This window comes from Loxodonta africana, chromosome 12 (assembly GCF_030014295.1).
Source record: "Loxodonta africana isolate mLoxAfr1 chromosome 12, mLoxAfr1.hap2, whole genome shotgun sequence".
Lineage (NCBI taxonomy): Eukaryota > Metazoa > Chordata > Mammalia > Proboscidea > Elephantidae > Loxodonta > Loxodonta africana.
The window spans coordinates 67,489,265-67,514,556 of record NC_087353.1 but is presented as its reverse complement, the minus strand read 5'-3'; the positions used below and the strand labels follow the sequence as shown (position 1 = coordinate 67,514,556).

The 25,292-nt window shown below is 43.8% G+C and overlaps 1 protein-coding gene across 2 annotated transcripts in view; it reads right to left on the bottom strand.

The window, feature by feature from the left end:
* Positions 1-2,282: 2,282 nt before the first annotated feature.
* SHISA9 (shisa family member 9) overlaps positions 2,283-25,292 on the bottom strand; it is a 350,081-nt gene continuing 327,071 nt past the window's right edge. Inside the window, exon 3 of one of the 2 annotated variants that reach the window (XR_010323639.1) lies at positions 2,283-2,450. Coding sequence is in view for 1 of the 2 variants with exons in the window: in XM_003417716.3 (XP_003417764.1) it covers positions 24,501-24,883 (383 nt within the window). In the remaining variant the exon portion in view is untranslated. Of the gene's footprint in view, positions 2,451-22,190; positions 24,884-25,292 lie in introns of those variants that run through there. The other variant, XM_003417716.3, reaches the window with a different exon arrangement.

Sequence of the window (25,292 nt, the reverse complement as noted above, 5' to 3'; positions counted from 1 at the left end):
CTTTCAAGACACCTCTGGGTGAACTCGAACCTCTAACCTTTAGCTAAGTAGGCAAGCAAGTGAATCGTTAGTACCATCTAGGGACTCCCCTTTATATGAAGTTTGCCATGTGGCAGTAGCTTAAAGGGACACACAAGTATAAGTAGCATGATGCCAGGGCCATTAACTTCTGTGCTACTGTCGAGTCATTAGGGTTCTCATCACAGGAACCGCTGACGCCTTCGCTTTAAAGGCAGCCCTGGTGGTGCAGTAGTTAAGAGCTTGGCTCCTAACCAAAAGGTCAGCAGTTCAAATCCACCAGGCACTCCTTGGAGACCCTATGAGGCAGTTCTACTCTGTCCTAAAAGGTTGCTATGAGTCAGAATTGACTCAATGACAACAGGTTTGGCTGTTTTTTGTTTGTTTGTTTTTCTTTAAAGAGTGGCAGGTAGCTGGCCAAAGAACCAAGTCATAGTTAAAGAAACTCAGCGCTTTAAAGAAATCTTTGAGGACCCTATGCTGCCACCTCTAGCGACCCTTGTACTGTAGACAGATGGTCCCATAAGTATTGATGACACTGTTAGGGTAGTAGGAGAGATGGCACCCTCATGATCCCCACCCTTAAATTTTTTCCTGCCACTCACTCATTCAGCATTTATTGAATGCCTACTATGTTCCTGGCACTGTACCAGGTGCTAAGGATACAGCAGCAATCAAAGGTTTGGACCCTCTTGGAGCTTTTAGTCCAGTGAGAGGAGACAGACAATAAGAGTAAAACATAAGAAAGTAAATTATATAACACGTTGGAAAGCACAAAGTGCTGTAAAAGAACAGTAGAGCAGGTTAGGACATGGGGAGGCTGGTGGCGGCAGGGACAAGGCAGGGGAAATTGCAGTACTGATAGGGCGTTGGGAGACACCTCATTGAGAAGGTGAAATATGAGCAAAGACTTGAAGGAGGTGAGGGAGTGAGTGAGGGGAGGACGAAGGTTGCCAGAAAAGGGACCCCCAGAGTTTCTTAACCTCAGCACTAATGACATTTACGGCCAGTCAATTCTGTGTTGCGGGGGCTATCCTGTGCACTGTAGAATGTTTAGCAGCATCCCAGTCTCTACCCATCGGATGCCAGCAGCACTCATTTGCCCCAGTTATGGCAACCAACAATGTCTCCAGACATTGCCAAATGTCTCCTGGGGGGCAAAATTGCCCCCAGCTGAGAACCACTGCCAAAGGCTAAAGGAGAAGGTGTGCTTCAAGCATATAAGGAGCAACAAAGGCAGGTAGCTGGAACAGAGTGAGCAAGGCATGAGAAGTAAGAGAGAAAGCCAGACAAGTAACGGGGGGCTAGGGACTTTTCAGCTTTTTGTAAGGGCTTTGACTCAGAGTGACATGGAGGCAAGTGAAGGAAGAGTGTCATCATCTGTTTTCAGGGAACCTGTTATGTATCAGACTTCGTTACAGAGTACTTTATATACATTCTGTCACAAAGCTGAGATCTGAACCCAGTGCTCTTGAGTCTACCCAGAAGGACCACAGAAGAAAGGCCTGGCAATCTACTTTTGGAAAACCATCCACTGAAAACACTACAGAGCACAGTTCTACTCTGACACACATGGAGTCACCAGGAGTCAGAGTAGACTCAGCGACAAATGGTTTGGTTTTGGTACTCTCTGATCAAGCAGGAAGTGGACAGGTTACAACTCCTGTTACTGCCCCCATTTGGTCACTAAGTATACAGTTGGATCACTGGATAACTATTTCAGACCTAGAATTCCACTGGAGAATCAGGCCAGGGCCAATAAGTAAGGGGCATCAGCCTGGGTTGTCCCCAACCAGAGCCTGGGCAGGGGGTTGCAAGCAGGGAGTTATTTGGGGGAGTGATCCCAAGGCAAAAAAGGAGGGGCTGGAAAGATGGAAACCTGAGAGGAGGAAAAGCCAACCCCAGGTGCTTTATGGAGTGGTTGACCACTGTGGTTATCACCAAGAGTCCACTGAGAGCCCTCTGAAGAGCTGTTGGAATGCACTCAGAATTGTCCGCCTAAGAGATAAAGTGGGGAGTGTGCACCAGCAGCTCCCACCCCTCGTTGGTGAAGGTTTGCACGTGCTTCAGAATGGCGGGGCAGATGCCCTGTGGCATGCTGGAGGCAGAGAGGCGCTGAGGCAGAAAGCATGAGCTAAACAGCACACCAAGGCTGGGCATTCTCTGGCTACACTTGCACAGCTGGTTGCCACAGCAATGGCTGGAGTAGAAAAGGATGGCCAAGAGGAGGTGAAGCTGGGCTCAAGAGGTACCTGATACAGGAGGCCAAAGTGTTCACTGAATATTCTCTGTCTGCAGTCCCTCTGTGTCTGAGCACAGAGAGGTGGGAGCTTGGGGATGGTGCATCTCCACCACAAGGGCCATTATCTTGATTCTTGTGGAGACTCTTAGCATTTTCCCATCTGCCACTTTATCTGGTCCTCACAGCAGCCCTGCAGGAAGACAGAACAGGTGTCAAGAGCCCACGGTGCAGATGAAGAAAGATGCTCAGAGACCTTCACAACTAGACCAGAGTCACACAGAGTGTTGGCAGAGCCAAGTCCAGGTCTGTCCAAGTGATTCTCAAATGATGGCCCACCAACTATCTGCATCATCATCCCTCCTGTGCCTCATAAAATACAGATTCCTGGGCCCTCGGTGCTCCTGAACCATGATAGTTGAGTCTGAGAACTACCATTTTATACAAGTCACCAGTGTCTATCTCTCCATCTGCAGCAGTAGCCCTCAACTTCTAAATAAAATGGCCAAGTGGAAACAAATTCTGCTTCTAGTATCCTGGACAGAGAACCTCCTCGAGCCCAAAGCTAAGCCTTCCCCAGAACCCAGGAAAGCAAACAGTAAGTTGGTTGTACTAAATGAACACCTTAGTTGCTGTCAATTTGACTCTGGCTTATGGAGACCTCACATACAAGAGAATGAAATGTTGTCAACTCGTGTGTCATCCTCACGATTGCCAGCATATTTGAGTCTATCGTTGGAGCTATTGTGCCAATTCATTTCACTAATGGTCTCCTTTGCCTTGTTGGCCCTCTGCTTCACCAAACATGGGGTCCTCCTCCAGCGTTTCATCCCTTCTGATGATGCGCCCAAAGCATGCAAGTCAGACAGTGTTCTACTGTGATCCATAGGGTTTTCATTGGCTAATTTTCAGAAGTAAATCACCAGGTCTTTCTTCCTTGTCTGTCTCAGGCTATAAACTCCACTGAAACCTGTTCACCAAGTGTGACCCTGCTAGTATTTGAAATACCAGTGGCATAGTTTCCAGTATCATAGCAACATGCAAGCCACCACAGTACAACAAGCTGACAGGTAGAATCAGCACCTAGCGTGTGCCATTCCTAGAGTCAGGCAAAATCAGGGAAAGAATAAGATATTTCAGAAGGTAGAGTTCCTGGCCAAGAGGTCTAATTCTAAAGGATCCCCGAACACACACACAACATCATATACCTGTTCCTGTTGAGTCGATTCTGACTCATAGTGATCCTACAGGACAGGGTAGAACTCCTCCATAGGGTTTCCAAGGAGTGACTGGTGGATTTGAACTGCCAACCTTTTGGTTAGCAGCTGAGCTCTTAATCACTGTGCCACTAGGGCCCCATCATCATTATATGGATGAGGAAAATCATGTCCAAGTTCATGCTGCTAGTTCCAGAGTTGGAATTAAAACTACAAATTTCCAGACTCTGATTCAGGGCTCTTGGGAGTTCAACCAGCTGCAAAGGAGCAGGTAAATCACCTTTGTTGTCCAGATCCCCTAGCGCAATTAACGACAGATTCTATTTGCCATTCCCCAGGAATGCACACTCAGGACCGCTTCCTGTGTTCCATTCCGCCCGCCCCAAGTTTTAAGTTAAACTCTGGGTGGTTTTCCATTATCTCCACGTCACCTTCTGTCACATCTGAGGGTCTAGGTTGAATTGAATTCCCCAGAATGTCATAGACTTTGGCAACCTTCAGAAGGGCCCTTGAAAAACAGCAGTGGGAGGTAAGAACTTAAAGGGCAGCAGGCTGGCTCTCTTCCAACTGATCTGAAACCTAGGTAAGTGGTGGGGGTTGTTGTTACTGTGTGCAGTCAAGTCAATTCTGGCTCATAGTGACCCTGTAGGACAGAAGAGAACTGTCCTATTGGGTTTCCAAGGCTATAATCTTTACAGCCTTATCTCCTGTGGAGCCACTGCTTGGTTCAAACCAACAACCTTTCATTTAGTAGCCAAGGGCTTAACCACTGCACCACCAGGGCTCCTTCTCTAAAACCTGTTGCAGCTGAGTCGATTCCAACTCATAGTGACCCCATGTGACAGAGTAGAATCGCCCCATAGGGTTTCCTAGGCTGTAATCCAGGTCTTTTCTCCAGTGGAGGCGCTGGTGGGTTTGAACCAACAAAACCCTTTAGTTAGCAGCTGAGTGTTTCACCATTGCACCACCAAGGCTCCTTGTGGTGAGGGCAGGCGGATGCAAGACAGGAATACAGAGAGGAAGTAAACGAGGAAGTAGGGTAAAAGGAAGAAGTTACTGAGTCAAGAACAGAGCAAGAGGGAGACAGAGAAAGAGACAGAGCAAACTGAATATACAAGGAAGGACAGAGAGTCTGTAATTTATGCATCTGCCTCTCCCTCTAGATGCCAAGGTCCTCAAAGGCTGGGCTGGGTCTGATTCATAGCAGTGTCCCAGTACTTAGCCCTGAGGCTGGCATATAGCAGATATTCAATATATATTTGTCAGATAAATCAGGGACCATAAAGACATCTCAGCCTAGAACAAACCTAAAAAAGGGCATCATGGTTGCTAATTGTTAAAGGAGAAAATTCAAGTCAGACAGGGAAATGTGGTTGCCCAAGGTGACACAGGCTATAAAAAGGCGGGCAGGAATTTTATCTTAAGCCAGGTTGGCCCCGATGCTATGCTACAATGCTGCCCATTAGTTATGTTTTCACAGGGAAATTCTTCAAGCTTCCTGCCAAGGAAAACTCCTCTTAGTTACTGAGGCTAGTCAGACCAGGGCTAATGTCCCCCAAAGTTAAAAAAGGGAGATATAATCTATATGGTTAGTGCTTTGCCCAGAAGCCCTTGTATTTCTTCTACCATTTCCATACACCCTTCGCTGGCTTTTGTGTGCCTTTCTGACTGCCAGCACCTGAGACTCTCTGGGGTTCCTGGGCTGCTTTCCCTCCACATGCAGTGAGGCAGAAGTCTCCAGGGATTTATGAGTCCTGGTGGTACAATGGTTAAGCGCTTGGCTGTCAGCCAAAGGGTTGGCGGTTCAAACTCACCCAGTGGCTGTACAGGAGAAAGACCTGGCAATCTGCTCCTGTAAAAATCACAGTCTAGGAAACCCTGTGGGGAGTCCTACTCTGTTACATGGGATCGCCATGGACTCGATGGACTCAATGTGCCTAATAACCTGACAACAGCTAATGACTAACTAAACAGTTGCTGTCTAGTCAACTCCAACTCATGGAGACCCCATGTGTGTCTGAGTAGAACCGTGCTCCACTGGGCTTTCGGTGGTTGATTTTTCAGGGATAAATCAACAAACCTTTCTTCTGAGGTGCCTTTGGGTAGACTCGAACCTCCAACGTTTTGGTTAGCAGCTGAGTGTGTTAAATGTTTGCACCACACAGGGTGGGTATATAAGTATGAAAGCCCAGCTCCCTTGCTTGGAAGTGTACACATTCTAAGGAGTAACACACTCTAGAGCTACCCTCTGTGGGCCATTACCTGAAATTGCCCCCTTACTTGGCTTTTCCTACACCCTTACCAATTTCTCTCTGCATCCCTTCCTGCCTTGCGTATAGATCTGTTTCTGGGAAATCCAACAAACACAAAAGGAAAAAACAAAGCTACCCCATTAGCCTGGTTTCCTATCAGTAGGAATGAATGATAAGCAGATGCTTTATGTTAATAACAGCTCCAATTTATTGAACATCCACGATTAAATGTTTTACAAACCTTACCGCAAATGCTCTAATAATCCTGCAAGTAGATATGGTTGTGTCCATTTTACCAATGAGAAAACTCAAAGCTTTAAGAAGCACAGTAATTTCCCCCAAAGTCACATAGCTAGAAGTATTAGAGCAAGGATTCAAGCCCAAGGCTACCTGACATCAAGGATTTCCCCCACCCACAATGCCTCTCTTCATGGCACTTGTGCATCCATTTGTCTGTCTTCCACCTTCCTTTGGTTGATTATTTTAGAGGGTGGTGAGAGAGGGACTGTTGTATCTTCAAGGCCCAGCACAATGCCTGCTACCTAGTAGGTGCTTCATTTTCGCTAAGCGAGTGACTAAATGTGGTGCTTTAAGCAGCTCCAAGGACTCAAAAGTGTTCTCTAATATTTCTCCTCAAATTCTGTTGACTTTGTGTTGAGAAAGCATCAAATACCCATGAGGTAGATTCCCACCGTGTTTAACAAGACCCAGGATAAAGGCTTCAAGATCTGCATGGTGTTGACGTTTGCCACCTTAAATCTGGGGACCCAACTTGTAGAATAACCTATACATTCAGCTCAGCTACCTTTGATAGCTGGACAGCAAAATACAAAAACAAAATTATAGCATCAAAAACAGCTGCACATTACCAGAAAATTACTCCTACAAGAAAACACAGGTATGGTTTCAGGGCCTAGTTTTTTTAACAGTGGATTCTTAGATATGACATCAAAAGCACTAGCAACAGAAGACAAAACGGATACATCAGACATCATCAACACTAAAAACTTTGCTCAACAAAGAAGATGTCAAAATGGCCAACAAGCACATGAAAAGATGATCAACATCACTAGCCATTCCAACTCAAAACCACTGCTGTGGAGTCACTTTTGATTCCTAGCAACCGTGTAGGACAGAGTGGAACTGTCCCATAGGGTTTCCCAGGCTGTAATCTTTACAGAAGCAGATTGCCATATCTTTTTCCTGAGGAGTGGTTGATGGATTCGAACAGCCGACTATTCGGATAACAGCTGAATGTTTAACCACTGTGCCACCAGGGTACCCATTAGCCATCGCCCGTGGCCCTTGAGTGGATTCTGACTCATAGTGACCTGATACGACAGAGTAGAACTGCCCCACAGGGTTTCCAAGGAGCGGCTGATGGATTCGAACTGCAGACCGTTTGATTAGCAGCCTAATGCTTAACCACGGAGCCACTAGGGCTCCTATTAGCCACTAATCAAAACCACAATGAGATACCACTTCACTACCACTAGGATGGCTAAGATAAAAACTAAACAAAAACAAGAGAAAACAACAAATGTTGGTGAGGACATGGAGAAATTGGAACCCTTATCCATTGCTGGTGGGAATGCAATAAGGTATAGCCTCTGTGGAAAGCAGTTTGGTAGTTTCTCAGAAAGCTAAACATAGAATTACCATATAACCGAGCAATCCCAATCCTAGGTATATTAAAAAAAAAAAAAAAAAAGGTATATAGTCAGAAGAAATGAAAGCAGGAATGCAAACAGAAACCTATACACCAATGTTCATCACGGCACTTTTCACAATGGCCAAAAGGGAAAACAACCCAAGTGCCCATCAACAGACGAATGGCCTAACAAAATGTGGAACATACATACAATGGAATGTTTACTCAGCCTTAAAGAGAAATGAAGTTCTGATGCGTGCTACAACAGGGATGAACATTGAAAACAGTATGCTGAGCAAATTAAGTCAAACACAAAAGGACAAATAGTATATGATCTCACTTATATGAGACATCTAAGGTAAGCAAATGTGTCCAGACCTATGTTTGTTAGTGGTTACCAGGGGCATGAAGAGGGGAAGGGGAGCCAATATTTAGGAAGCAGCGAGTTCTGTTTATAGTGATGGGAAATTTGGCAACTGTTATTGGTAAGGATTGTTGTTGTTGTTGTTAGGTGCCACTGAGTCACAGCGACCCTATGCACAACAGAACGAAACATTGCCTGGTCCTGTGCCATCCTCACAATCACTGTTATGCATGAGTTCATTGTTGCAGCCAATGGATCAGCTCATTGAGGGCCTTCCTCTTTTCCATTGACCCTGTACTTTGCCAAGCTTGAAGTCCTTCTCCAGGGATTGATCCCTCCTGACAACATGTCCAAAGTATGTAAGAGGCAGTCTCACCATGCTTCCTTCCAAGACAGATTTGTTTGTTCTTTTGGCAGTCCACGGTATATTCAATATTCTTCGCCAACACAACAATATGAAGGCATCAGTTCTTCTTCAGTCTTCCTCATTCATTGTCCAGCTTTCACATGCATATGATGGGATTGAAAATACCATGGCTTGGGTCAAGCGAACCTTAGTCTTCAAGGTGACATCTTTGCTTTTCAAAACTTTAAAGAGGTCCTTTGCGGCAGGTTTACCCAATGCAACGCGTCTTTTGATTTCTTGACAGCTACTTCCATGGCTGTTGATTGTGGATCCAAGTAAAATGAAATCCTTCACAACTTCAATCTTTTCTCCATTTAGCATGATGTTGCTCATTGGTCCAGTTGTGAGGATTTTTGTTTTCTTTACGTTCAGCTGCAATCCCAACTGAAGGCTGTGGTCTTTGATCTTCATTAGTAAGTGCTTCAAGACCTTTTCACTTTCAGCAAGCAGGTTGTGTCATCTGCATAACACAGGTTGTTAACAAGTCTTCCTCCAATCCTGATGCCCCGTTCTTCTTCATATAGTCCAGCTTCTTGGATTATTTGCTCAGCATACAGATTGAATAGGTATGGTGAAAGGATACAACCCTGACGCACACCTTCCCTGACTTTAAACCAATCAGTATCCCCTTGTTCTGCCTGAACAACTGCCTCTTGATCTATGTAAAGGTTCCTCATGAGCACAATTAAGTGTTCTGGAATTCCCATTCTTTGCAATGTTATCCATTATCCATAATTTGTTATGATCCACACAGTCGAATGCCTTTGCATAGTACCTTCTGGTACTCTTCTGCTTTCAGCCAGGATCCATCTGACATCAGCAGTGATATTCCTGGTTCCATGTCCTCTTCTGAAACCAGCCTGAATTTCTGGCAGTTCCCTGTTGATATACTGCTGCAGCCGTTTTTGAATGATCTTCAGCAAAATTTTGCTTGCATGTGATATTAATGATATTGTTCTATAATTTCCACATTCGGTTGGATCACCTTTCTCGGGAATAGGCATAAATATGGATCTTTTCCAGTCAGTTGGCCAGGAACCTGTCTTCCACATTTCTTGGCATAGGTGAGTGAGCACCTCCAGCCCTGCACCTGTTTGTTGAAACATCGCAATTGATATTCTGTCAATTTTTGGAGCCTCGTTTTTCGCCAATGCCTTCAGAGTAGCTTGGACTTCTTCCTCCAGTACCGTTGCTTCCTGATCATATGCTACCTCTTGAAATGGTTGAACATCAACAAATTCTTTTTGGTATAATGACTCTGTGTATTCCTTCCATCTTCTTTTGATGCTTCTTGCATCATTTAATATTTTCCCCATAGAATCCCTCACTATTGCAACTCGAGGCTTGAATTTTTTCTTCAGTTCTTTTAGCCTCAGAAATGCTGAGTGTGCTTTCCCTTTTGGTTTTCTGTCTCCAGCTCTTTGCACATGTCATTATAATAATATACTTTGTCTTCTCGAGCAGCCCTTTGAAATCTTCTGTTCAGTTCTTTTACTTCATCATTTCTCCCTTTTGCTTTAGCTGCTCGACGTTCAAGACCAAGTTGACATCCATCTTGGTCTTTTCTTTCTTTCCTGTCTTTTCAATAACCTCTTGCTTTCTTCATGTATGATGCTCTTGATGTCATTCCATAACTCGTCTGGTCTTCTGCCACTAGTGTCCAACGCTTCAAATCTATTCTTGAGATGGTCTCTAAATTCAGGTGGGATATACTCAAAGTCATTTTGGCTCTCATGGACTTGCTCTGATTTTCTTCAGTTTCAGCTTGAACTTGCATATGAGCAATTGATGGTCTGTTCCACAGTCAGCCCCTGGCCTTGTTCTGACTGATAATATTGAGCTTTTCCATTGTTTCTCTCCACAGATGTAGTCAGTTTGATTCCTGAGTGTTCCACTTGGCGAGGTCCATGTGTATAGTCACCATTTATGTTGGTGAAAGAAGGTATTTGCAATGAAGAAGTCATTCGTCTTGCAAAATTCTATCATTTGATCTCAGGCATTGTTTCTATCACCAAGGCCATATTTCCCAACTACCGATCCTTCTTTGTTTGCAACGTTCACATTCTAATCACCAGTAATTATGAATGCATTCTGATTGCATGTTCGATCAATTTCAGACTGCAGGAGCTGATAAAAATCTTCTATTTCTTCATCTTTGTCCTTAGTGGTTGGTGCGTAAATTTCAATAACAGTCACATGAACTGGTCTTCCTTGTAGGCATATGCATATTATCCTATCACTGACAGCATTGTACTTCAGGATAGATCTTGAAGTGTTCTTTTTGACGACAAATGCAACACCATTCCTCTTCAAGTTGTCTTTCCCAGCATAGTAGACTACGTGATTATCTGATTCAAAATGGCCAATACCAGTCCATTTCTGCTCTCTAATGCCTAGGATATTGATGTTTATGTGTTCCATTCCATTTTTGACAGTTTCCAATTTTCCTAGATTTATACTTTCTACATTCCAGGTTCTGGTTATTAATGGATGTTTGCAGCTGTTTCTTCTCATTTTGAGTCATGCCACATCAGCTAATGAAGGTCCCGAAAGTTTGAATCCATCCATGTCGTTAAGGTCGACTCTAAGGAGGCAGCTGTTCCCCAGTTTTCTTTTGGGTGCCTTCCAATCTGGGGGACTCATCTTCTGGCACTATATCAGACAATGTTCCACTGCTATTCATAAGGTTTTCACTGGCGAATTCTTTTCAGAAGTAGACTACCTGGTCCTTCTTCCTAGTCTGTCTTAGTCTGGAAGCTCAGCTGAAACCTGTCCTCCATGGGTGACCCTGCTGGTATCTGAATACTAGTGGCACAGCTTCCAGCATCACAGCGACACGCAAACCCCCACAGTATGACAAACTGACAGACACGTGGGGGTGGTAAGGGTTAGACAGCATAATTAATGTTTTTTTTTCATGGTTGTGAATACGTATATATAACACATTTGTCAATTCAACATTTTTCATGTGTACAAGGTAGTGATCTCAATTACATTATGTGGTGTAACCCCTACCATAATTAATGTAACTGAAATCATTATTTTGTATACATGAAAAATGTTGGATTGACAAACGTGTTATATATACGTATTCACAGCCATGAAAAAATGACTAAAAAGTATATAATAACCAAAAGAAAAAGAAAAGCAGGCACTGGCACATCATACATTGCCTGTTGGGGTCTTCCCATTTTGTGACACTTAGGATGAAGACAATAAAGTGTTCAATTCATATGAAGAGATTTTTTAAAATGAGGTGCCCTTTTATATTATTTGAAAAGAAGCATTATAAGATTGGAATCTAGTTCAAACCGTTGAACTTGCAAAGAGGAAAAATTCAAGATGATGTGACAAAATTATTTGTAGCAACCATGACATTTCTTGATGTGAAATGCTTTCTTTCAACCATACAACACAGCATGAGTTAGGATGTGGAATCTGACAAGAAAATAAGCCAGATGCCAAGCTGAGGTTGTAGACATTATTCTTCTTGCAAAGGTTTAACCACAATGACAGAATCCAGAGTGCCAGCAATTTTGAGAAGGTTAAGTGGGATGGAGGTCCCTGGGCAGTGCAAGTTGTTTGCGATCTGCCACTAACCTAAAGGTTTGTGGTTTGAACCCACCCTGCAGCACCGTGGAAGAAAAGACCTGGTGATCTGCTTGCATTAAGATTACAGCCAAGAAAACCTTATAAAGCAGCTGTGTTCTGTAACACACAGAGTGGCCACCTATTGGAATTGACTTGATGCAACTAACAATAACAACAACAAGCAGGATAGTAGAAATGGTGGGACCAGACAAACCCAGGTTTAGATTATAGCTCCAGTACTTCTTCTGTGACTTTGAGTAACTTATAATATAACTTCTAAATTTACTTATCGATCACATGGGATTATTAGCCCATTCAGGGTTGATGGGAAGATGAAAGATCAGGTTCTTGAAGTTGTCAATGATTTCATTCTACTTGGATCAACAATCAACGTCTACGGAAGCACCAATCAAGAAATCACATGATGTATTGCATTGGGCAAGTCTGCTACAAAAGACCTCTTTAAAGTTTTAAAAAGCAAATATGTCAGTTTGAAGACTAAGGTGCATCTGACCCAAACCATGGTCTTTTCAATTGCCTTATATGCATGCAAAAGTTGGACAATGAAAAAGAAAAGACAGAAGAAGAATTGATGTACTCAAATTGTGGTGCTGACCAAAAATAGGAATATACTGTACATTTCCAGAAGAATGAACAAATAAGACTTAGAAGAAATACAACCAGAATATTTCTTTGTCTTGCTTACTTTGGACACGTCATCAGGAAAGACCAATGGCTAGAAAAGGTCATCACTGCTGGTAAAGTGGAGGGTCAGTGAAAATGAGAGAAATCACAATAAGATGGGTTGATACAACAGCCAAAACAATGGACTCAAACATACCAATAATCATGAAGAGGGGACAAGATCAGGTATCATTTATATATAAGGTCACTTTGAGTTGGAGCCAGTTTGAAGACAGCTAGTAAGAACAACAGCATGTAAAGTTCTTATTATGGAGTAGTTCAGTTAAAATAATGATGATGATGATAGTGGTAACAGACAGATATTGTGCTAAGTGCTTTGTATGTTTGTTAAAGAAACTCTAACTACTGTAACAGATTAACCCTGGAGTCTCAGGGTTTAACACAATAGAAGATTATTTCTTGCTCACATAAAGTTCAGTTTGTGGTGGGAATAGTGATGAGTGAAGTCACTGCTCCACAAAGTCATTCAGAGATACAGGCTTACCAAGGCTTTGCCATCTTCAGCGTGTGGTTTCCAAAGCTTCTCTGGGTGTTGGTTCCATCCAGTAGATGGGAGAGAGAGTGAGCAGGATCATGCTGGAGGCTTTTATGCGCCAGAGCTAAACATGACCCACATCACTTCCACCATATTAGCCAAAACTCAGTCACATTATTCCCATCTGGATGCAAATGGAAAAGGGCCTGGAAGCAGGATTCCTGTCTGAGCAGCCACAACTCCACATTTAATTGGACCTCTTGTTTGGACCACCAGCTATCTTTGCCGTTCACACATTCCATAGTAAAGTCCTCACACAATAAACCTGAGGGCTGGGTGCTATTATCATACCCATTTTTGATGATGGAAAAACTGAGACCCAGAAAGTAATTAGTGGTAAGGCTGAGAGTTGATTCCAGGTTACTTTGACTGCTTGACAGTGATACCAGTGTCACAATCTGCTCAGATACCCACTATACACACACACACACACACACAATAATAGCTCAGACTGGAGAGGTCTCAGACACCATCAATTGTAAGCAGTCTCCAAGATGACCCTAAATGATCCCCACCATTTGGTTTTCACAGACTTATGAAATCCATTCCCCTTGAGCAACTTGTTTCTAACCAACAGAACACAGCACTGTTGAAGGGATGTCACGTCTGGGATTAGATTACAAGAGATTCTTAATTCTGTCTTGCTAGCAGACTCTCCTCGCTTGCTTTGATGAAGTAAGTTGCTGTGTTGGAGAGGTCCACATGGCAAGGAACTAAGGGTGGCCTCTGGCCAACACTCAGCCAGGAACTGAATACTGTCAAAACCAAAAAAACCAAACCCACTGCTGTCGAGTCGATTCCGACTCATAGCGACCCTATAGAACAGAGTAGAATTGCCCCATAGAGTTTCCAAGGAGCGCCTGGTGGATTCGAACTGCTGACCTCTTGGTTAGCAGCCACAGCACTTGACCACTATGCCACCAGGGTTTCCAAATACTGTCAACAACTATGTAATTGATCTTGGAAGCAGATCCTTCTCCAGTTAAGCCTTCAGATGAGACTCTTGTTGTTGTAAGGTGCCATTGAGTCAGTTCCAACTCATAGCCACCCTATGTATCACAGAACAGAACACTGCCCAGTCCTGTGCCATCCTTACAATCATTGTTATGCTTGAGCCCATTGTTGCCGTCACTGAGTCAGTCCATCTCGTTGAGAGTCTTCCTTTTTTCCACTGACCCTGTACTTTACCAAGCATGATGTCCTTCCCCAGGGACTGATCCCTCCTGACATGTCCAAAGTATGTAAGATGCAGTCTCGCCATCTTTGCTTCTAAGGAGCATTCTGTTTGCACTTCTTCCAAGACAGATCTGTTTGTTCTTTTGACAGTCGATGGTATATTCAATATTCTTCGCCAATACCACAACTCAAAGGCATCAATTCTTCTGTGTTCCTTATTCATTGTCCAGCTTTCACATGCATATGATGTGATTGAAAATACCATGGCTTGGGTCAGGTGCACCTTAGTCTTCAAGCTGATATCTTTGCTTTTCCACACTTTAAAGAGGTCCTTTGCAGCAGATTCACCCACTGCAATATGTCTTTTGATTTCTTGACTGCTGACTCCATGGATGTTGACTGTGGACCCAAGTAAAATGAAATTCTTGACAACTTCAATCTTTTCTCCCTTTATCATGATGTGGCTTATTGGTCCAATTGTGAGGATTTTTATTTTCTTTCTGTTGAGGCGTAATTCATACTGAAGGCTGTGGTCTTTGATCTTTATTAATAAGTGCTTCAAGTCCTTTTCACTTTCAGCAAGAAGAATGCGTCATCTGTGTAACACAGGTTGTTAATGAGTCTCCCTCCAATCCTGATGCCCCGTTCTTTTTCATATAGTCCAGCTTCTTGTATTATTTGCTCAGCATACAGATTGAATAGGTGTGGTGAAAGGATACAACCCTGACACAAACCTTCCCTGACTTTAAACCACTCAGTATGCCCTTGTTCTGCCCAAACAACTGCCTCTCGATCTATGCATGGTTTCCTCATGAGCACAATTAAGTGTTCTGGAATTCCCATTCTTCACAATGTTATCCATAATTTGTTATGATCCACCCAGCCGAATGCCTTTGCATAGTCAATAAAACACGGGTAAACATCCTTCTGGTATTCTCTGCTTTCAGCCAGGATCCATCTGACATCAGCAGTGATATCCCTGGTTCCATGTCGTCTCCTGAAGCCGGCCTGAATTTCTGGCAGTTTCCTGTCGATATACTGCTGCAGCTGCTTTTGAATGATCTTCAGCAAAATCTTGCTTGCATGTGATATTAATGATATTGTTCGATCATTTCCTGCATTTGGTTGGATCACCTTCTTAGGAATAGGCATAAATATGGATCTCTTCCAGTCAGTTGGCCAGGTGGCTGTCTTCCAAATTTCTTGGCACAGACGAGTGAGCACTTCCAGTGCTGCATCTGTTTGTTGAAACATCTCAATTGGAATTCCGCTAATTCCTGGAGACTTATTTTTCACCTATGTCTTCAGTGCAGCTTGGAGTTCTTCCTTTACTACCATCAGTTCCTAATCATACACTAATTCTTGAAATGGTTGAACATCGACAAATTCTTTTTGGTACAATGACTCTGTGTATTCCTTCCATCTTCTTTTGATGCTTCCTGTATCATTTAATATTTTCCCCATAGGATCCCTCACTATTACAACTCGAGGCTTGAATTTTTTCTTCAGTTCTTTCAGCTTGAGAGACACTGAGCATGTTCTTCCCTTTTGGTTTTTTATCTCCAGCTCTTTGCACATGTCATTATAATACTTTGTCTTCTCGAGCCACCCTTTGAAATCTTCTGCTCCTTTTTTACTTCATCATTTCTTCCTTTTGCTTTAGCTGCTTGATGTTCAGGAGCAAGTTTCAGAGTCTCCTCTGACATCCATCTTGGTCTTTTCTTTCTTTCCTGTCTTTTCAATGACTTCTTGCTTTCTTCATGTATGATGTCCTTGATGTCATTCCACAACTCGTCTGGTCTTCCGTCATTAGTGTTTAACATGTCAAATCTATTCTTGAGTTGGTCTCTAAATTCAGGTGGGATATACTCAAAGTCATTTTGGCTCTCATGGACTTGCTCTGATTTTCTTCAGTTTCAGCTTGAACTTGCATATGAGCAATTGATGGTCTGTTCCACAGTCAGCCCCTGGCCTTGTTCTGACTGATAATATTGAGCTTTTCCATTGTTTCTCTCCACAGATGTAGTCAATTTGATTCCTGAGTGTTCCACTTGGCGAGGTCCATGTGTATAGTCACCATTTATGTTGGTGAAAGAAGGTATTTGCAATGAAGAAGTCATTCGTCTTGCAAAATTCTATCATTTGATCTCAGGCATTGTTTCTATCACCAAGGCCATATTTCCCAACTACTGATCCTTCTTTGTTTGCAACGTTCACATTCTAATCACCAGTAATTATGAATGCATTCTGATTGCATGTTCGATCAATTTCAGACTGCAGGAGCTGATAAAAATCTTCTATTTCTTCATCTTTGTCCTTAGTGGTTGGTGCGTAAATTTGAATAATAGTCGCATTAACTGATCTTCCTTGTAGGCATCACTGACAGCATTGTACTTCAGGATAGATTTTGAAGTGTTCTTCTCGATGATGAATGCAACACCATTCCTCTTCAAGTTGTCATTCCCAGCATAGTAGACTATATGATTATCTGATTCAAAATGGCCAATACCAGTCCATTTCAGCTCACCAAGGCCTAGAATATCAATGTTTATGGATACCAAATGTATCCATTTCATTTCTGACAATTTCCAATTTTCCTAGATTCATACTTCCTACATTCCAGGTTCTGATTATTAATGGATGTTTGCAGCTGTTTCTTCTCATTTTGAGTCATGCCACATCAGCTAATGAAGGTCCCGAAAGCTTGAATCCATCCATGTCGTTAAGGTCGACTCTAAGGAGGCAGCTGTTCCCCAGTTTTCTTTTGGGTGCCTTCCAATCTGGGGGACTCATCTTCTGGCACTATATCAGACAATTTTCCACTGCTATTCATAAGGTTTTCACTGGCGAATTCTTTTCAGAAGTAGACTACCTGGTCCTTCTTCCTAGTCTGTCTTAGTCTGGAAGCTCAACTGAAACCTGTCTTCCATGAGTGACCTTGCTGGTATCTGAATACCAGTGGCATAGCTTCCAGTATCACAGCAACACACAAGCCCCCACAGTACAACAAACCGACAGACACGTGGGGGAGATGAGACTCTATCCCTGGTCAGCACCTTCATTGCATCCTCATGAGGAACCATAAAGCAGAAGACTCAGCTAAGCTGTGCTCAGATTCCTGACCCACAAAAACAGTGAGACAACAAATGTGTGTTGTTTTAAGCCACTAAGTTTTGGGGTAATTGTGTGGTTATATAACAATAAAAAATAGACAAGTAATATACCATCTAAAGCCAAGGAATCGCAAACTTTTCTTTTTTTTACCAGCATGGACTTCATTAATTATGATTTAATTATGTAAAGTCCCTTCTACCAAACAAACCATGTTTGGTAAGAAAGAATTAATTTTCCTTCCCATTATTTTAAAATATTTTCAGGACTTTTTTCCAAATAGGTGTATCTCATGGTTCTATATGTATTATTTTGTGCATGAAAAAGCATTTTTCTGAGGTGGGATCCATAGGCTTCATCAGACAGCCAAAGAAATCCAAGACACAAAAAAGTTCAGAGCCACGGTATTAGTCCATGGCTGCTAGAAGAGAGAAAAGACCTTAGGGTAATGCCAGGTACCTAGCAAGTGCTCAATACACAGGAGCCATTACTTCAGTGATTATTTTACACCCAGTAAAATCCTGTTCAACCAGGAGCAAACCATTGCAAGTAGTAAGGGACCCGATTCCACCGACTATACCAAATGTTGCAGTCATGAGGGGGGAAGGTTCAATCAAGAGAGAGAGCAGGATTAGATATGATCGACTGTAACTTCCTCCTTCAGAGGATGAACAAGCAGGGTCTCAGAGAGGGCTGGTTTCTGGCTCCAGGGCTCGTGGAGGTTGGTGCTGGAGTCAATACTGCCACCCAGTATTCTGGAGTCAATCCTCTTTTCCATCATACTACACATGACGTGAAGCCAGAAGGGCGAGAGTCCCTCTCTCTGGAAGCACACATCTTCATCCTATTTCCTCCTGCATCCTGAGGTCTTCAGGATGAACCCAAACCCAAACCAAGCCAAACCCATGCTGCAGAGTCAGCTCCAACTCATTGTGACCCCACCTGTTACACAGTTGCTCCATGGGTTTTCTTGGCTCTAATCTTTTTGGGAGATCACCAAGCCTTTCTGCTGCTGGGTGGGTTCAAACTGCCACATTTTGGTTAGTAGCCAAGTGCAAACCTTTTTTTGCACCACCCAGGAACCTAGGATGAGCCTACAGATGTTGGATGATCAGGCAGCATGGCATCGACCATATAAATCTTCTCAAAACCTGGTATAGGGGACACTGCATTGTGACCATGGGGCGTTTGTTACAAACACTGAATCAGAGCTAGGGCATCTGAGTCTCTCCAGGAGGTGATTGGGAATTAGCGTTTAAATCAAGATTCCCCACTGATTCACATGCTCACCCAAGTGAGAACTAATGGCATAATAAAACATGACCTCTGGAGGCCAAATCCCAATTTCACCACTTACTAGTTGAGTCGCTTGGACAAATTACTCAAATTTTAGACAGATTCTTCATCTCCTCATCTCCAAAAATAGTGTAATAAATCAAACCAGTTGCTGTTGAATTGACTCTGACTCATGGCGACCCCACATGTTGCAGAGTAGAACTGCTCCATACGGTTTTTAAGGCTGTGACCTTGCAGAAGCATATCACCAGGTTTTTCCTCCCAGGTGCCTCTGCGTGGGTTTGAACCGCCAACCTCTTGGTTAGTAGTTTGTGCCACCCAGGGACTTACCTTATACAGTTGTGAGGATCAAATGTGGCAGCGCACATAAAGTCTTTAACAGTGTTTGGCACATAATGAGTGCTTTGCAAATATACTTCATCTGATTGTTGCTGTTGTTTATGATTTGTAACCAACCAGGTGGTTTCAGTACAGGAGCTATCTGCTCCCCTCCCCCACCCCCAGAGGCATGATTCTCTGCCCTTCTACTGCTTCCATGGTCCTGTGATGTGTACTGGTCAGAAACTTCAGCCCTGAGCCGTCTCTGGGTACCAAAAGAGCAACACCTGCCTTCCAGATTCCCCTGATAAACAGAACTATGTTCAAGAGGGAGCCCATGGGATCTGCTCTTGAAGGAACCAAGTGAACCTGTGGCTGGGAAAGGTCTCCAAAACCCAGGGAAGGGCCCCTGAGTCTGGCTCCAGATTGTGGTCCACGATTCCCTTTGCTCCATGTTGATGATACTTCTAATTATCCCAAGAAGTAGCAGCTTCATTCCCAGGAGAACTCACACCTCTAGCTTTGAGCAGCCACTGTGAGTTCCTGCCCCCCTCCCTTGTCCCTCTAGGATTCCAGGGCACAATGGGTGACTTCCAACTGCCCATAGATGCATCACTGTGTCTGGGGCTTCCTCTGAAGCCACGGAATTCCCTTCTTCCCCCACACATGACAGCCTGGGAGTGTCTGAACATTAATTCCTGAAAGCAACGCTCAATTGATGTCTGATGAGAGTGGCATGTAAATACCCCAGCTCCCTGACCCCTTGAGCAGGATAATCCTGAGGTGTGTGCTCTGCACCATCTCCCGGAGTTTCCCCACAGAAATGGGCTCTGTCACCCATGGTGGCAGCTGGCGTGGCAAGGTACCTTTATTGACTGCTTCCCCTTCACCATCTTACCTCTCTATATCCCTATCGGTATTCCCTTCACTTCTCAAATAAACTCTTTACACTCAAACCCTTGCCCCAGGGCCTCTTTTTTGGAGAACCACATTAAGATAGGTTTCTATCTGCAAGTTTCAAACTTCATGCTAACAGAGACCAGGCAGGAAATAAAATTTAATAAGTAGGGGAAGAATCCAATTTTCCACCCTTTCAATATTTGTGTTTTCTACAACCCTGGTCACTGGACAAAACAAAAATGCAAAGCTCAGCAAGATTCTTGCCTATCAGGGATAAATTTAGTTACGATGATGAGATCCAGCACAGAGACGTGTTTTAAGGTAGGGAACTGAATTAAAAGATGTGACACAGACTCTTATCACAAAGGCTTCAGACAGAAAAAAAAGGTCTCCTGGAAAATGTCTTCATTTCTGTTAACTAGAAATTTCCTTTCCCTGCAGCCATTTCCTGAACGTTCTGAGCATTAAATGTTTACCCCTCTGGACTAATATTGGTGCTTCCTAGTGAAAACCCAGATTAGAATGTAGGGCCCTGGAAACATACATGCCAGCCCCAACAGCATCACATATATATCAGTTTTATTGCCAGGTAAGAAATTCATATTAATATAGTGAATACATATGTTTACAAATAAACATTCTTAGAAAACAAACGAATGTTTTTTGTTTTTTTCTTCATTGTAGGAAGTATTATTGGTATCATAAACTCTGCAGTTGTTGACAAGTATTAACACAGGTTTACTTGCAGAACATATGGTTACTAAAATATTTGCACATAAAATATGCTCCATTTACACAAAAAAACTGGGGGGAGTTAGGTGGGGATGCCAGGCAGAGCCCAAGGAGGGTGGAGGCTTAGACACTTTGGGAGGGCAAAGAGAAGTCAGATGGTGGTCCCTTTAGGCTGAAAGTCAGAGGACGGCGAAAGGCAAGAAGTAGAGGCTGGTATGAGGGCATGGGATGGGGAGGGGAGTGTCTCTCTGCTTTGCTCAGGTTTCTTTCTTCTTGGTCTCCCCACTCTAGCTATAGGATCCTTTTCTTGGTACATGGCATAGACAATCCCATAGATCATCCCCTCCTTGAGTATCATGGGGTCTTTCTATTTTCCCTAGATGCCTAAGAATAAACAAACCTCCCCTGTCCAACCTCCACCCCGTTAGTTCAACTCCCAACACCAACTGGAAGATAACGAGGCTGAGCAGGGCTACCCTTTTTGGGTTGTTTTCACTGCTGTACCCAATTGACCAGGCTGTACCCTTGCCGCCAGAATTGTAACTGCAGACCCAAAGTAGCCAAGTTCAGTAGATGAAGTTCACTCAGAGGAGGAGGAGCATGGAGAAGAGAGAAAACACTGCAGATTCAGAAACCAAGAAAGCCCCTGAATCATGGTTGGGATAAGGATAAGATGAAGTGGGTTGAAGCAAGGGGCAAAGTTGGGCCAAAAGGGGTACTGGAATTACAGAATTTTGAGTTGGAGGGAAAGTTACAGATAAGCCAACCCAGTATTTCCTGAAGTGTAGGCTGTGTACCATTAGCATATGTGGAAGGTGGGACAGGAATATACCTAGCACTAATTAACACTGAGTCACATACAAAAGGACTCCCTTTTCATTTATGTTTCAGTCTGAGTTCTTCAAGGAAAAGTCTCTATTGGGTGATACTCTGTCTTTAACACTTCATTGTTGTTGCTGGGTACCATTGAGTCAATTCCGATTGATAGCGAGTTATGCATTACATAATAAACCTGCCCCATAGGGTTTTCTTGGCTGTAATCTTTATACAAACAGATAGCTGGGTCTTTCTCCTGTAGAGCCACTGGGTGAGTTTGAAATGCCAACTTCTTGGTTGGCAGCCAAGTGCTTAAACGTTGCCACACACACACAGAAAAAAACCATTACCATTACCGTCAAGTAGATTCTAAGTTATAGTGACCCTATAGGACAGAGTAGAACTGTTCCATAGGGTTTCCAAGGTTGTAATCTTTACGGAAGCAGACTGTCACCTCTTTCTCCTGTGGGGCAGCTCATGAGTTCAAACCACCGGTTTTTTGGTTAGCAGTCAAGCACTTTAACCACTGTGCTACTAAAAAAAGGGCTCCTTTAATACTTGCTAATCTCTTTTAAATAGAAAGAGAATCAAGCTTCAGGTTCAGACCCCTTCTACATCCAACAGTATCTAGCTAAAATTTAATAAAGCTGCTATGTTTTCTTTGCAATTATTCTTATGCTTACTATCTATTTATGGCAATTGATACTGGTTTTCTATTTGTGATGATGGCATGAAGTTTCCCCTTAAAAATTAAATTTATTAAAAATGAATCTATTTAACTACAGGTATCATCAAGGTGATACAAAATACACCCAAAGTGTGGTGCAGGTGTGTAGGTAACTAACACCAAGGAAACACGGACCAAGGCCATTGGTGTTCACTCCACTCTGGGGAGTGCGGGGGTTTAAATATCCCACCCTGGCTTCAGAAAGCACAGGGCGTCTTTATAAATGGGGATTTTATATAATGGGTTGTCAGATTTCATTGTTTTAAAATGGGCAGAGGTTTTGCACTTCAAAAAGCTTGATCTAGCCTCAAATCCCCATGTTCTAGATAGAGAGACTAGAACCCAGAGATATAAAAGGCATTGCCAGTATCCCCGGACCAGCTGGGAATAAGAAGGAGAATAAACACTTGGTTTCCCTGAATCCATGACACCAGGGAAAAGAGATGGGTGTGAATGAGGGAGCACAGAATGTTGGGGTTCAGGATTCTGGGGAATGCTCAGAGTCTTGTTCAAGCAGATCATTTGCAGCTTCTGGCCCCAGAGAAGCTGGGGGTCTCTCAGCAGTTCCTTTTTATTAGCTAAAGCCCTTGTTGTTCTTAGGTACTATTGAGCCAGTTTTGAATCATAGCGACCCCATGTGATGGAGTAGAACTGCCTCATAGGGTTTTCTAGGCTGTAATCTTTACAGGAGCAGATTGCCAGGTCTTTCTCCTGAGGAGCTGCTGGGTGGGTTTGAAACACCAACATTTCTGTTAGCAGCTGAGTGCTTAACTGCTGAGCCACCACAGCTCCGTAGCTAACACCCTTAAGGACTGGTTGAAAACAGCTCACCTTAAATGAAAGCTTTTCTCCCTCAACTCTCCTCTTTGGACTTCTACTAAACGAACAGAGCATAGGAAAATTGTCTGTCTTTGGGGCAACCAAGGGCTGTTGGCTACATGAACCAACCTGAAAAGCCACCTCAGGAAATTCTGGATGGGGGGAGAATGCGTTGATTTATCTGGGGAGGTGGCTTGGAGGAACCAGGGGAATTATGGCCCAAAATGTACGACAGGTTTGGGGGCTAGAAAACGGTACGACTTGAGGGATGCTGACAGTATGGGGAAAGGGAGAAAGTCTTTGTCCTCAAGAGCCCCTGGCTTTGCAGCAGCCCCCTTGGAGGGTGTTAATAGGGTGGGCTCACCAAGGAAAGGAAGGATAGAGATATCTGCTACGGCAGAAGAACAGGAGGGAGGAAGGCTAAAAGAACACAGGTTGCACTTGGGAAACAAGACTCATTAAACAACAGTAACACATTGAAGGCACCACCCACGCTTAAGTCATCTTCAGTCCAAAGCAGTTGAAGTTCGGCAGCGGCGGCAGCAATGAGCTGAAGGGGAAGGGAAGTCAGGGACAGACAGTTAATAGTGGTCTTGTTTCTGTGTCTGTTTCCTGTCTCAGAGGCGAGAGAGAAACACTAGAAATTGAAGACTTCTGTCTGGGTCCTCTTCTCACCTCCTGTAGACTTTTCCAACAATGGAATTTGTTTTGCTAATGTCATTGTTGATTTCTGAAGTCTTCAAGATTTTGGACATAATTTGCTGTTCTCATTTTGTAGTGGGCTTATAATTTTATTTTTCTTTAAAAAAAAAGTTTGTTTTTTTTTTTTCAATACTCTCTGGACCCTCTCCCGCCAGGGAAGCCCACACCTTCCATTTCCAGGATCATGGTCTTTTTGGAAGTTCTCTAAAATTTTCCTTCCTTCCCATCTCTGTCGGTGGGTTCAGGGTCTAGTTATTTTTTGTGAGTTCATGTGTGTATTGTTTTTTGCTTCCAATATTGATGATATGAAAAGTTATATAAACAGAATGGTTGGGGTCCAGCAACTGTCTCATGCTTGTCAAAATTGTGTGTCCACTTCTTGGGATTAGAAAATGCTTATTATGTGCATATCTTCCTCCCAAAATAACTCTTCTTCCAAAGTGCACTCTTCTCTTGTATTCAGCCCCATGCTCTACTTCCTTTCACCTTGGCTCTTTAACCCAGAAATAGACACTGCATGGCAAATGGTGTATGTGCTCAAATGGTCAATTTCTCTAAATTGTGCTACTTTTGTTTCTTCACCATGGATTTCAGTTTCAAGTTAGAAGAAAAGAAAACTTAGCCCCATAGTTTGGGCATGTAAGCCGGCCATCTCGAGCCTGAACTCGAAAGAGCATGCCTCAGTCTCCCCTTTCCTGTATTGCTGAATGTCCATGCTTCGGTCTTCCTCCGCTGCCCGCAGACACGTGTTAGGCATGACGCAGGGAAAGCGTGATTCCGTATCACCGGCAGGTTTGTAATCGGTTCGGGCGGAGAGTGTGAGTGTGGGTGCATGTATAAGGGAGGAGAGGGAGGGTGTGGGCCGGGATATTTTTTGCCTCTCTCAGTTGAGTATGGTCTCCAGGATGCTCCCTGCAGTGAAAGCTCAGACAGTCACTTCCGTTTTGCTGTTGGTGATGAAGTATGGCTGTGGGGGTGGGTAGTGCTGAGTGCGAGTTCCCAAGGGGTCGCTGGAGCCTGACTCGGCCGTGCCCAGCTTGCCCTTGTTGCCGTAAGCCTGCCGCCGGAGAGACTGCTCATTGGGGTCCCAGCCCTTAAAGTTGGTGGTGGTGGAGTTGTAGGCCAGCGGGTGTGGGGGCATCTTATTGGTGCGGGACTTCTGTCCATTCTGTTTGGCGGGCCCATGCTCAGGGCTGAAGGCCCGCGGCTCATCCTCCACTCTCACGGGGTGCAGGGGTAGGTTCCCCTTGGCAGCCAGCTCAGCCAGGTGCCGTCGCTTGGAGTAGAAGTCCTCATTGACCTTGTCGGCTGTACAGGGGGACAGGTGGATAAAGAAAGGGAGGAGAGAGGAGAGAGAGAGTTAAGGATTGACAGGTAAAGCAGAGAACAGCCTAAAAGTGGGCCAACAGTCCAAACAAGACACACACTAGAAACTGCAGCTGGAACAAGACAGAGGGAAGAGCAGGGCCATGTCCTTTCCACAAAGAAGAGCAGGGCCAGGAGAGTGAGGGCATTCACAATGGAATCTCTACTCTGCTGCCACTGAGCCGATTTTAACTCATGGTGACCCCATGTGTTACAGAATAGAACTGAGCTCCATAGGGTTTTCTTGACTGCAATCTTTATGGAAGCAGATTGCCAAGACTTTCTTCCCTGGCACCGCTGGGTGGGCTCGAACCCACCTTTAGTCAAGTGCAAACTGTGCCACCAAAGGAAT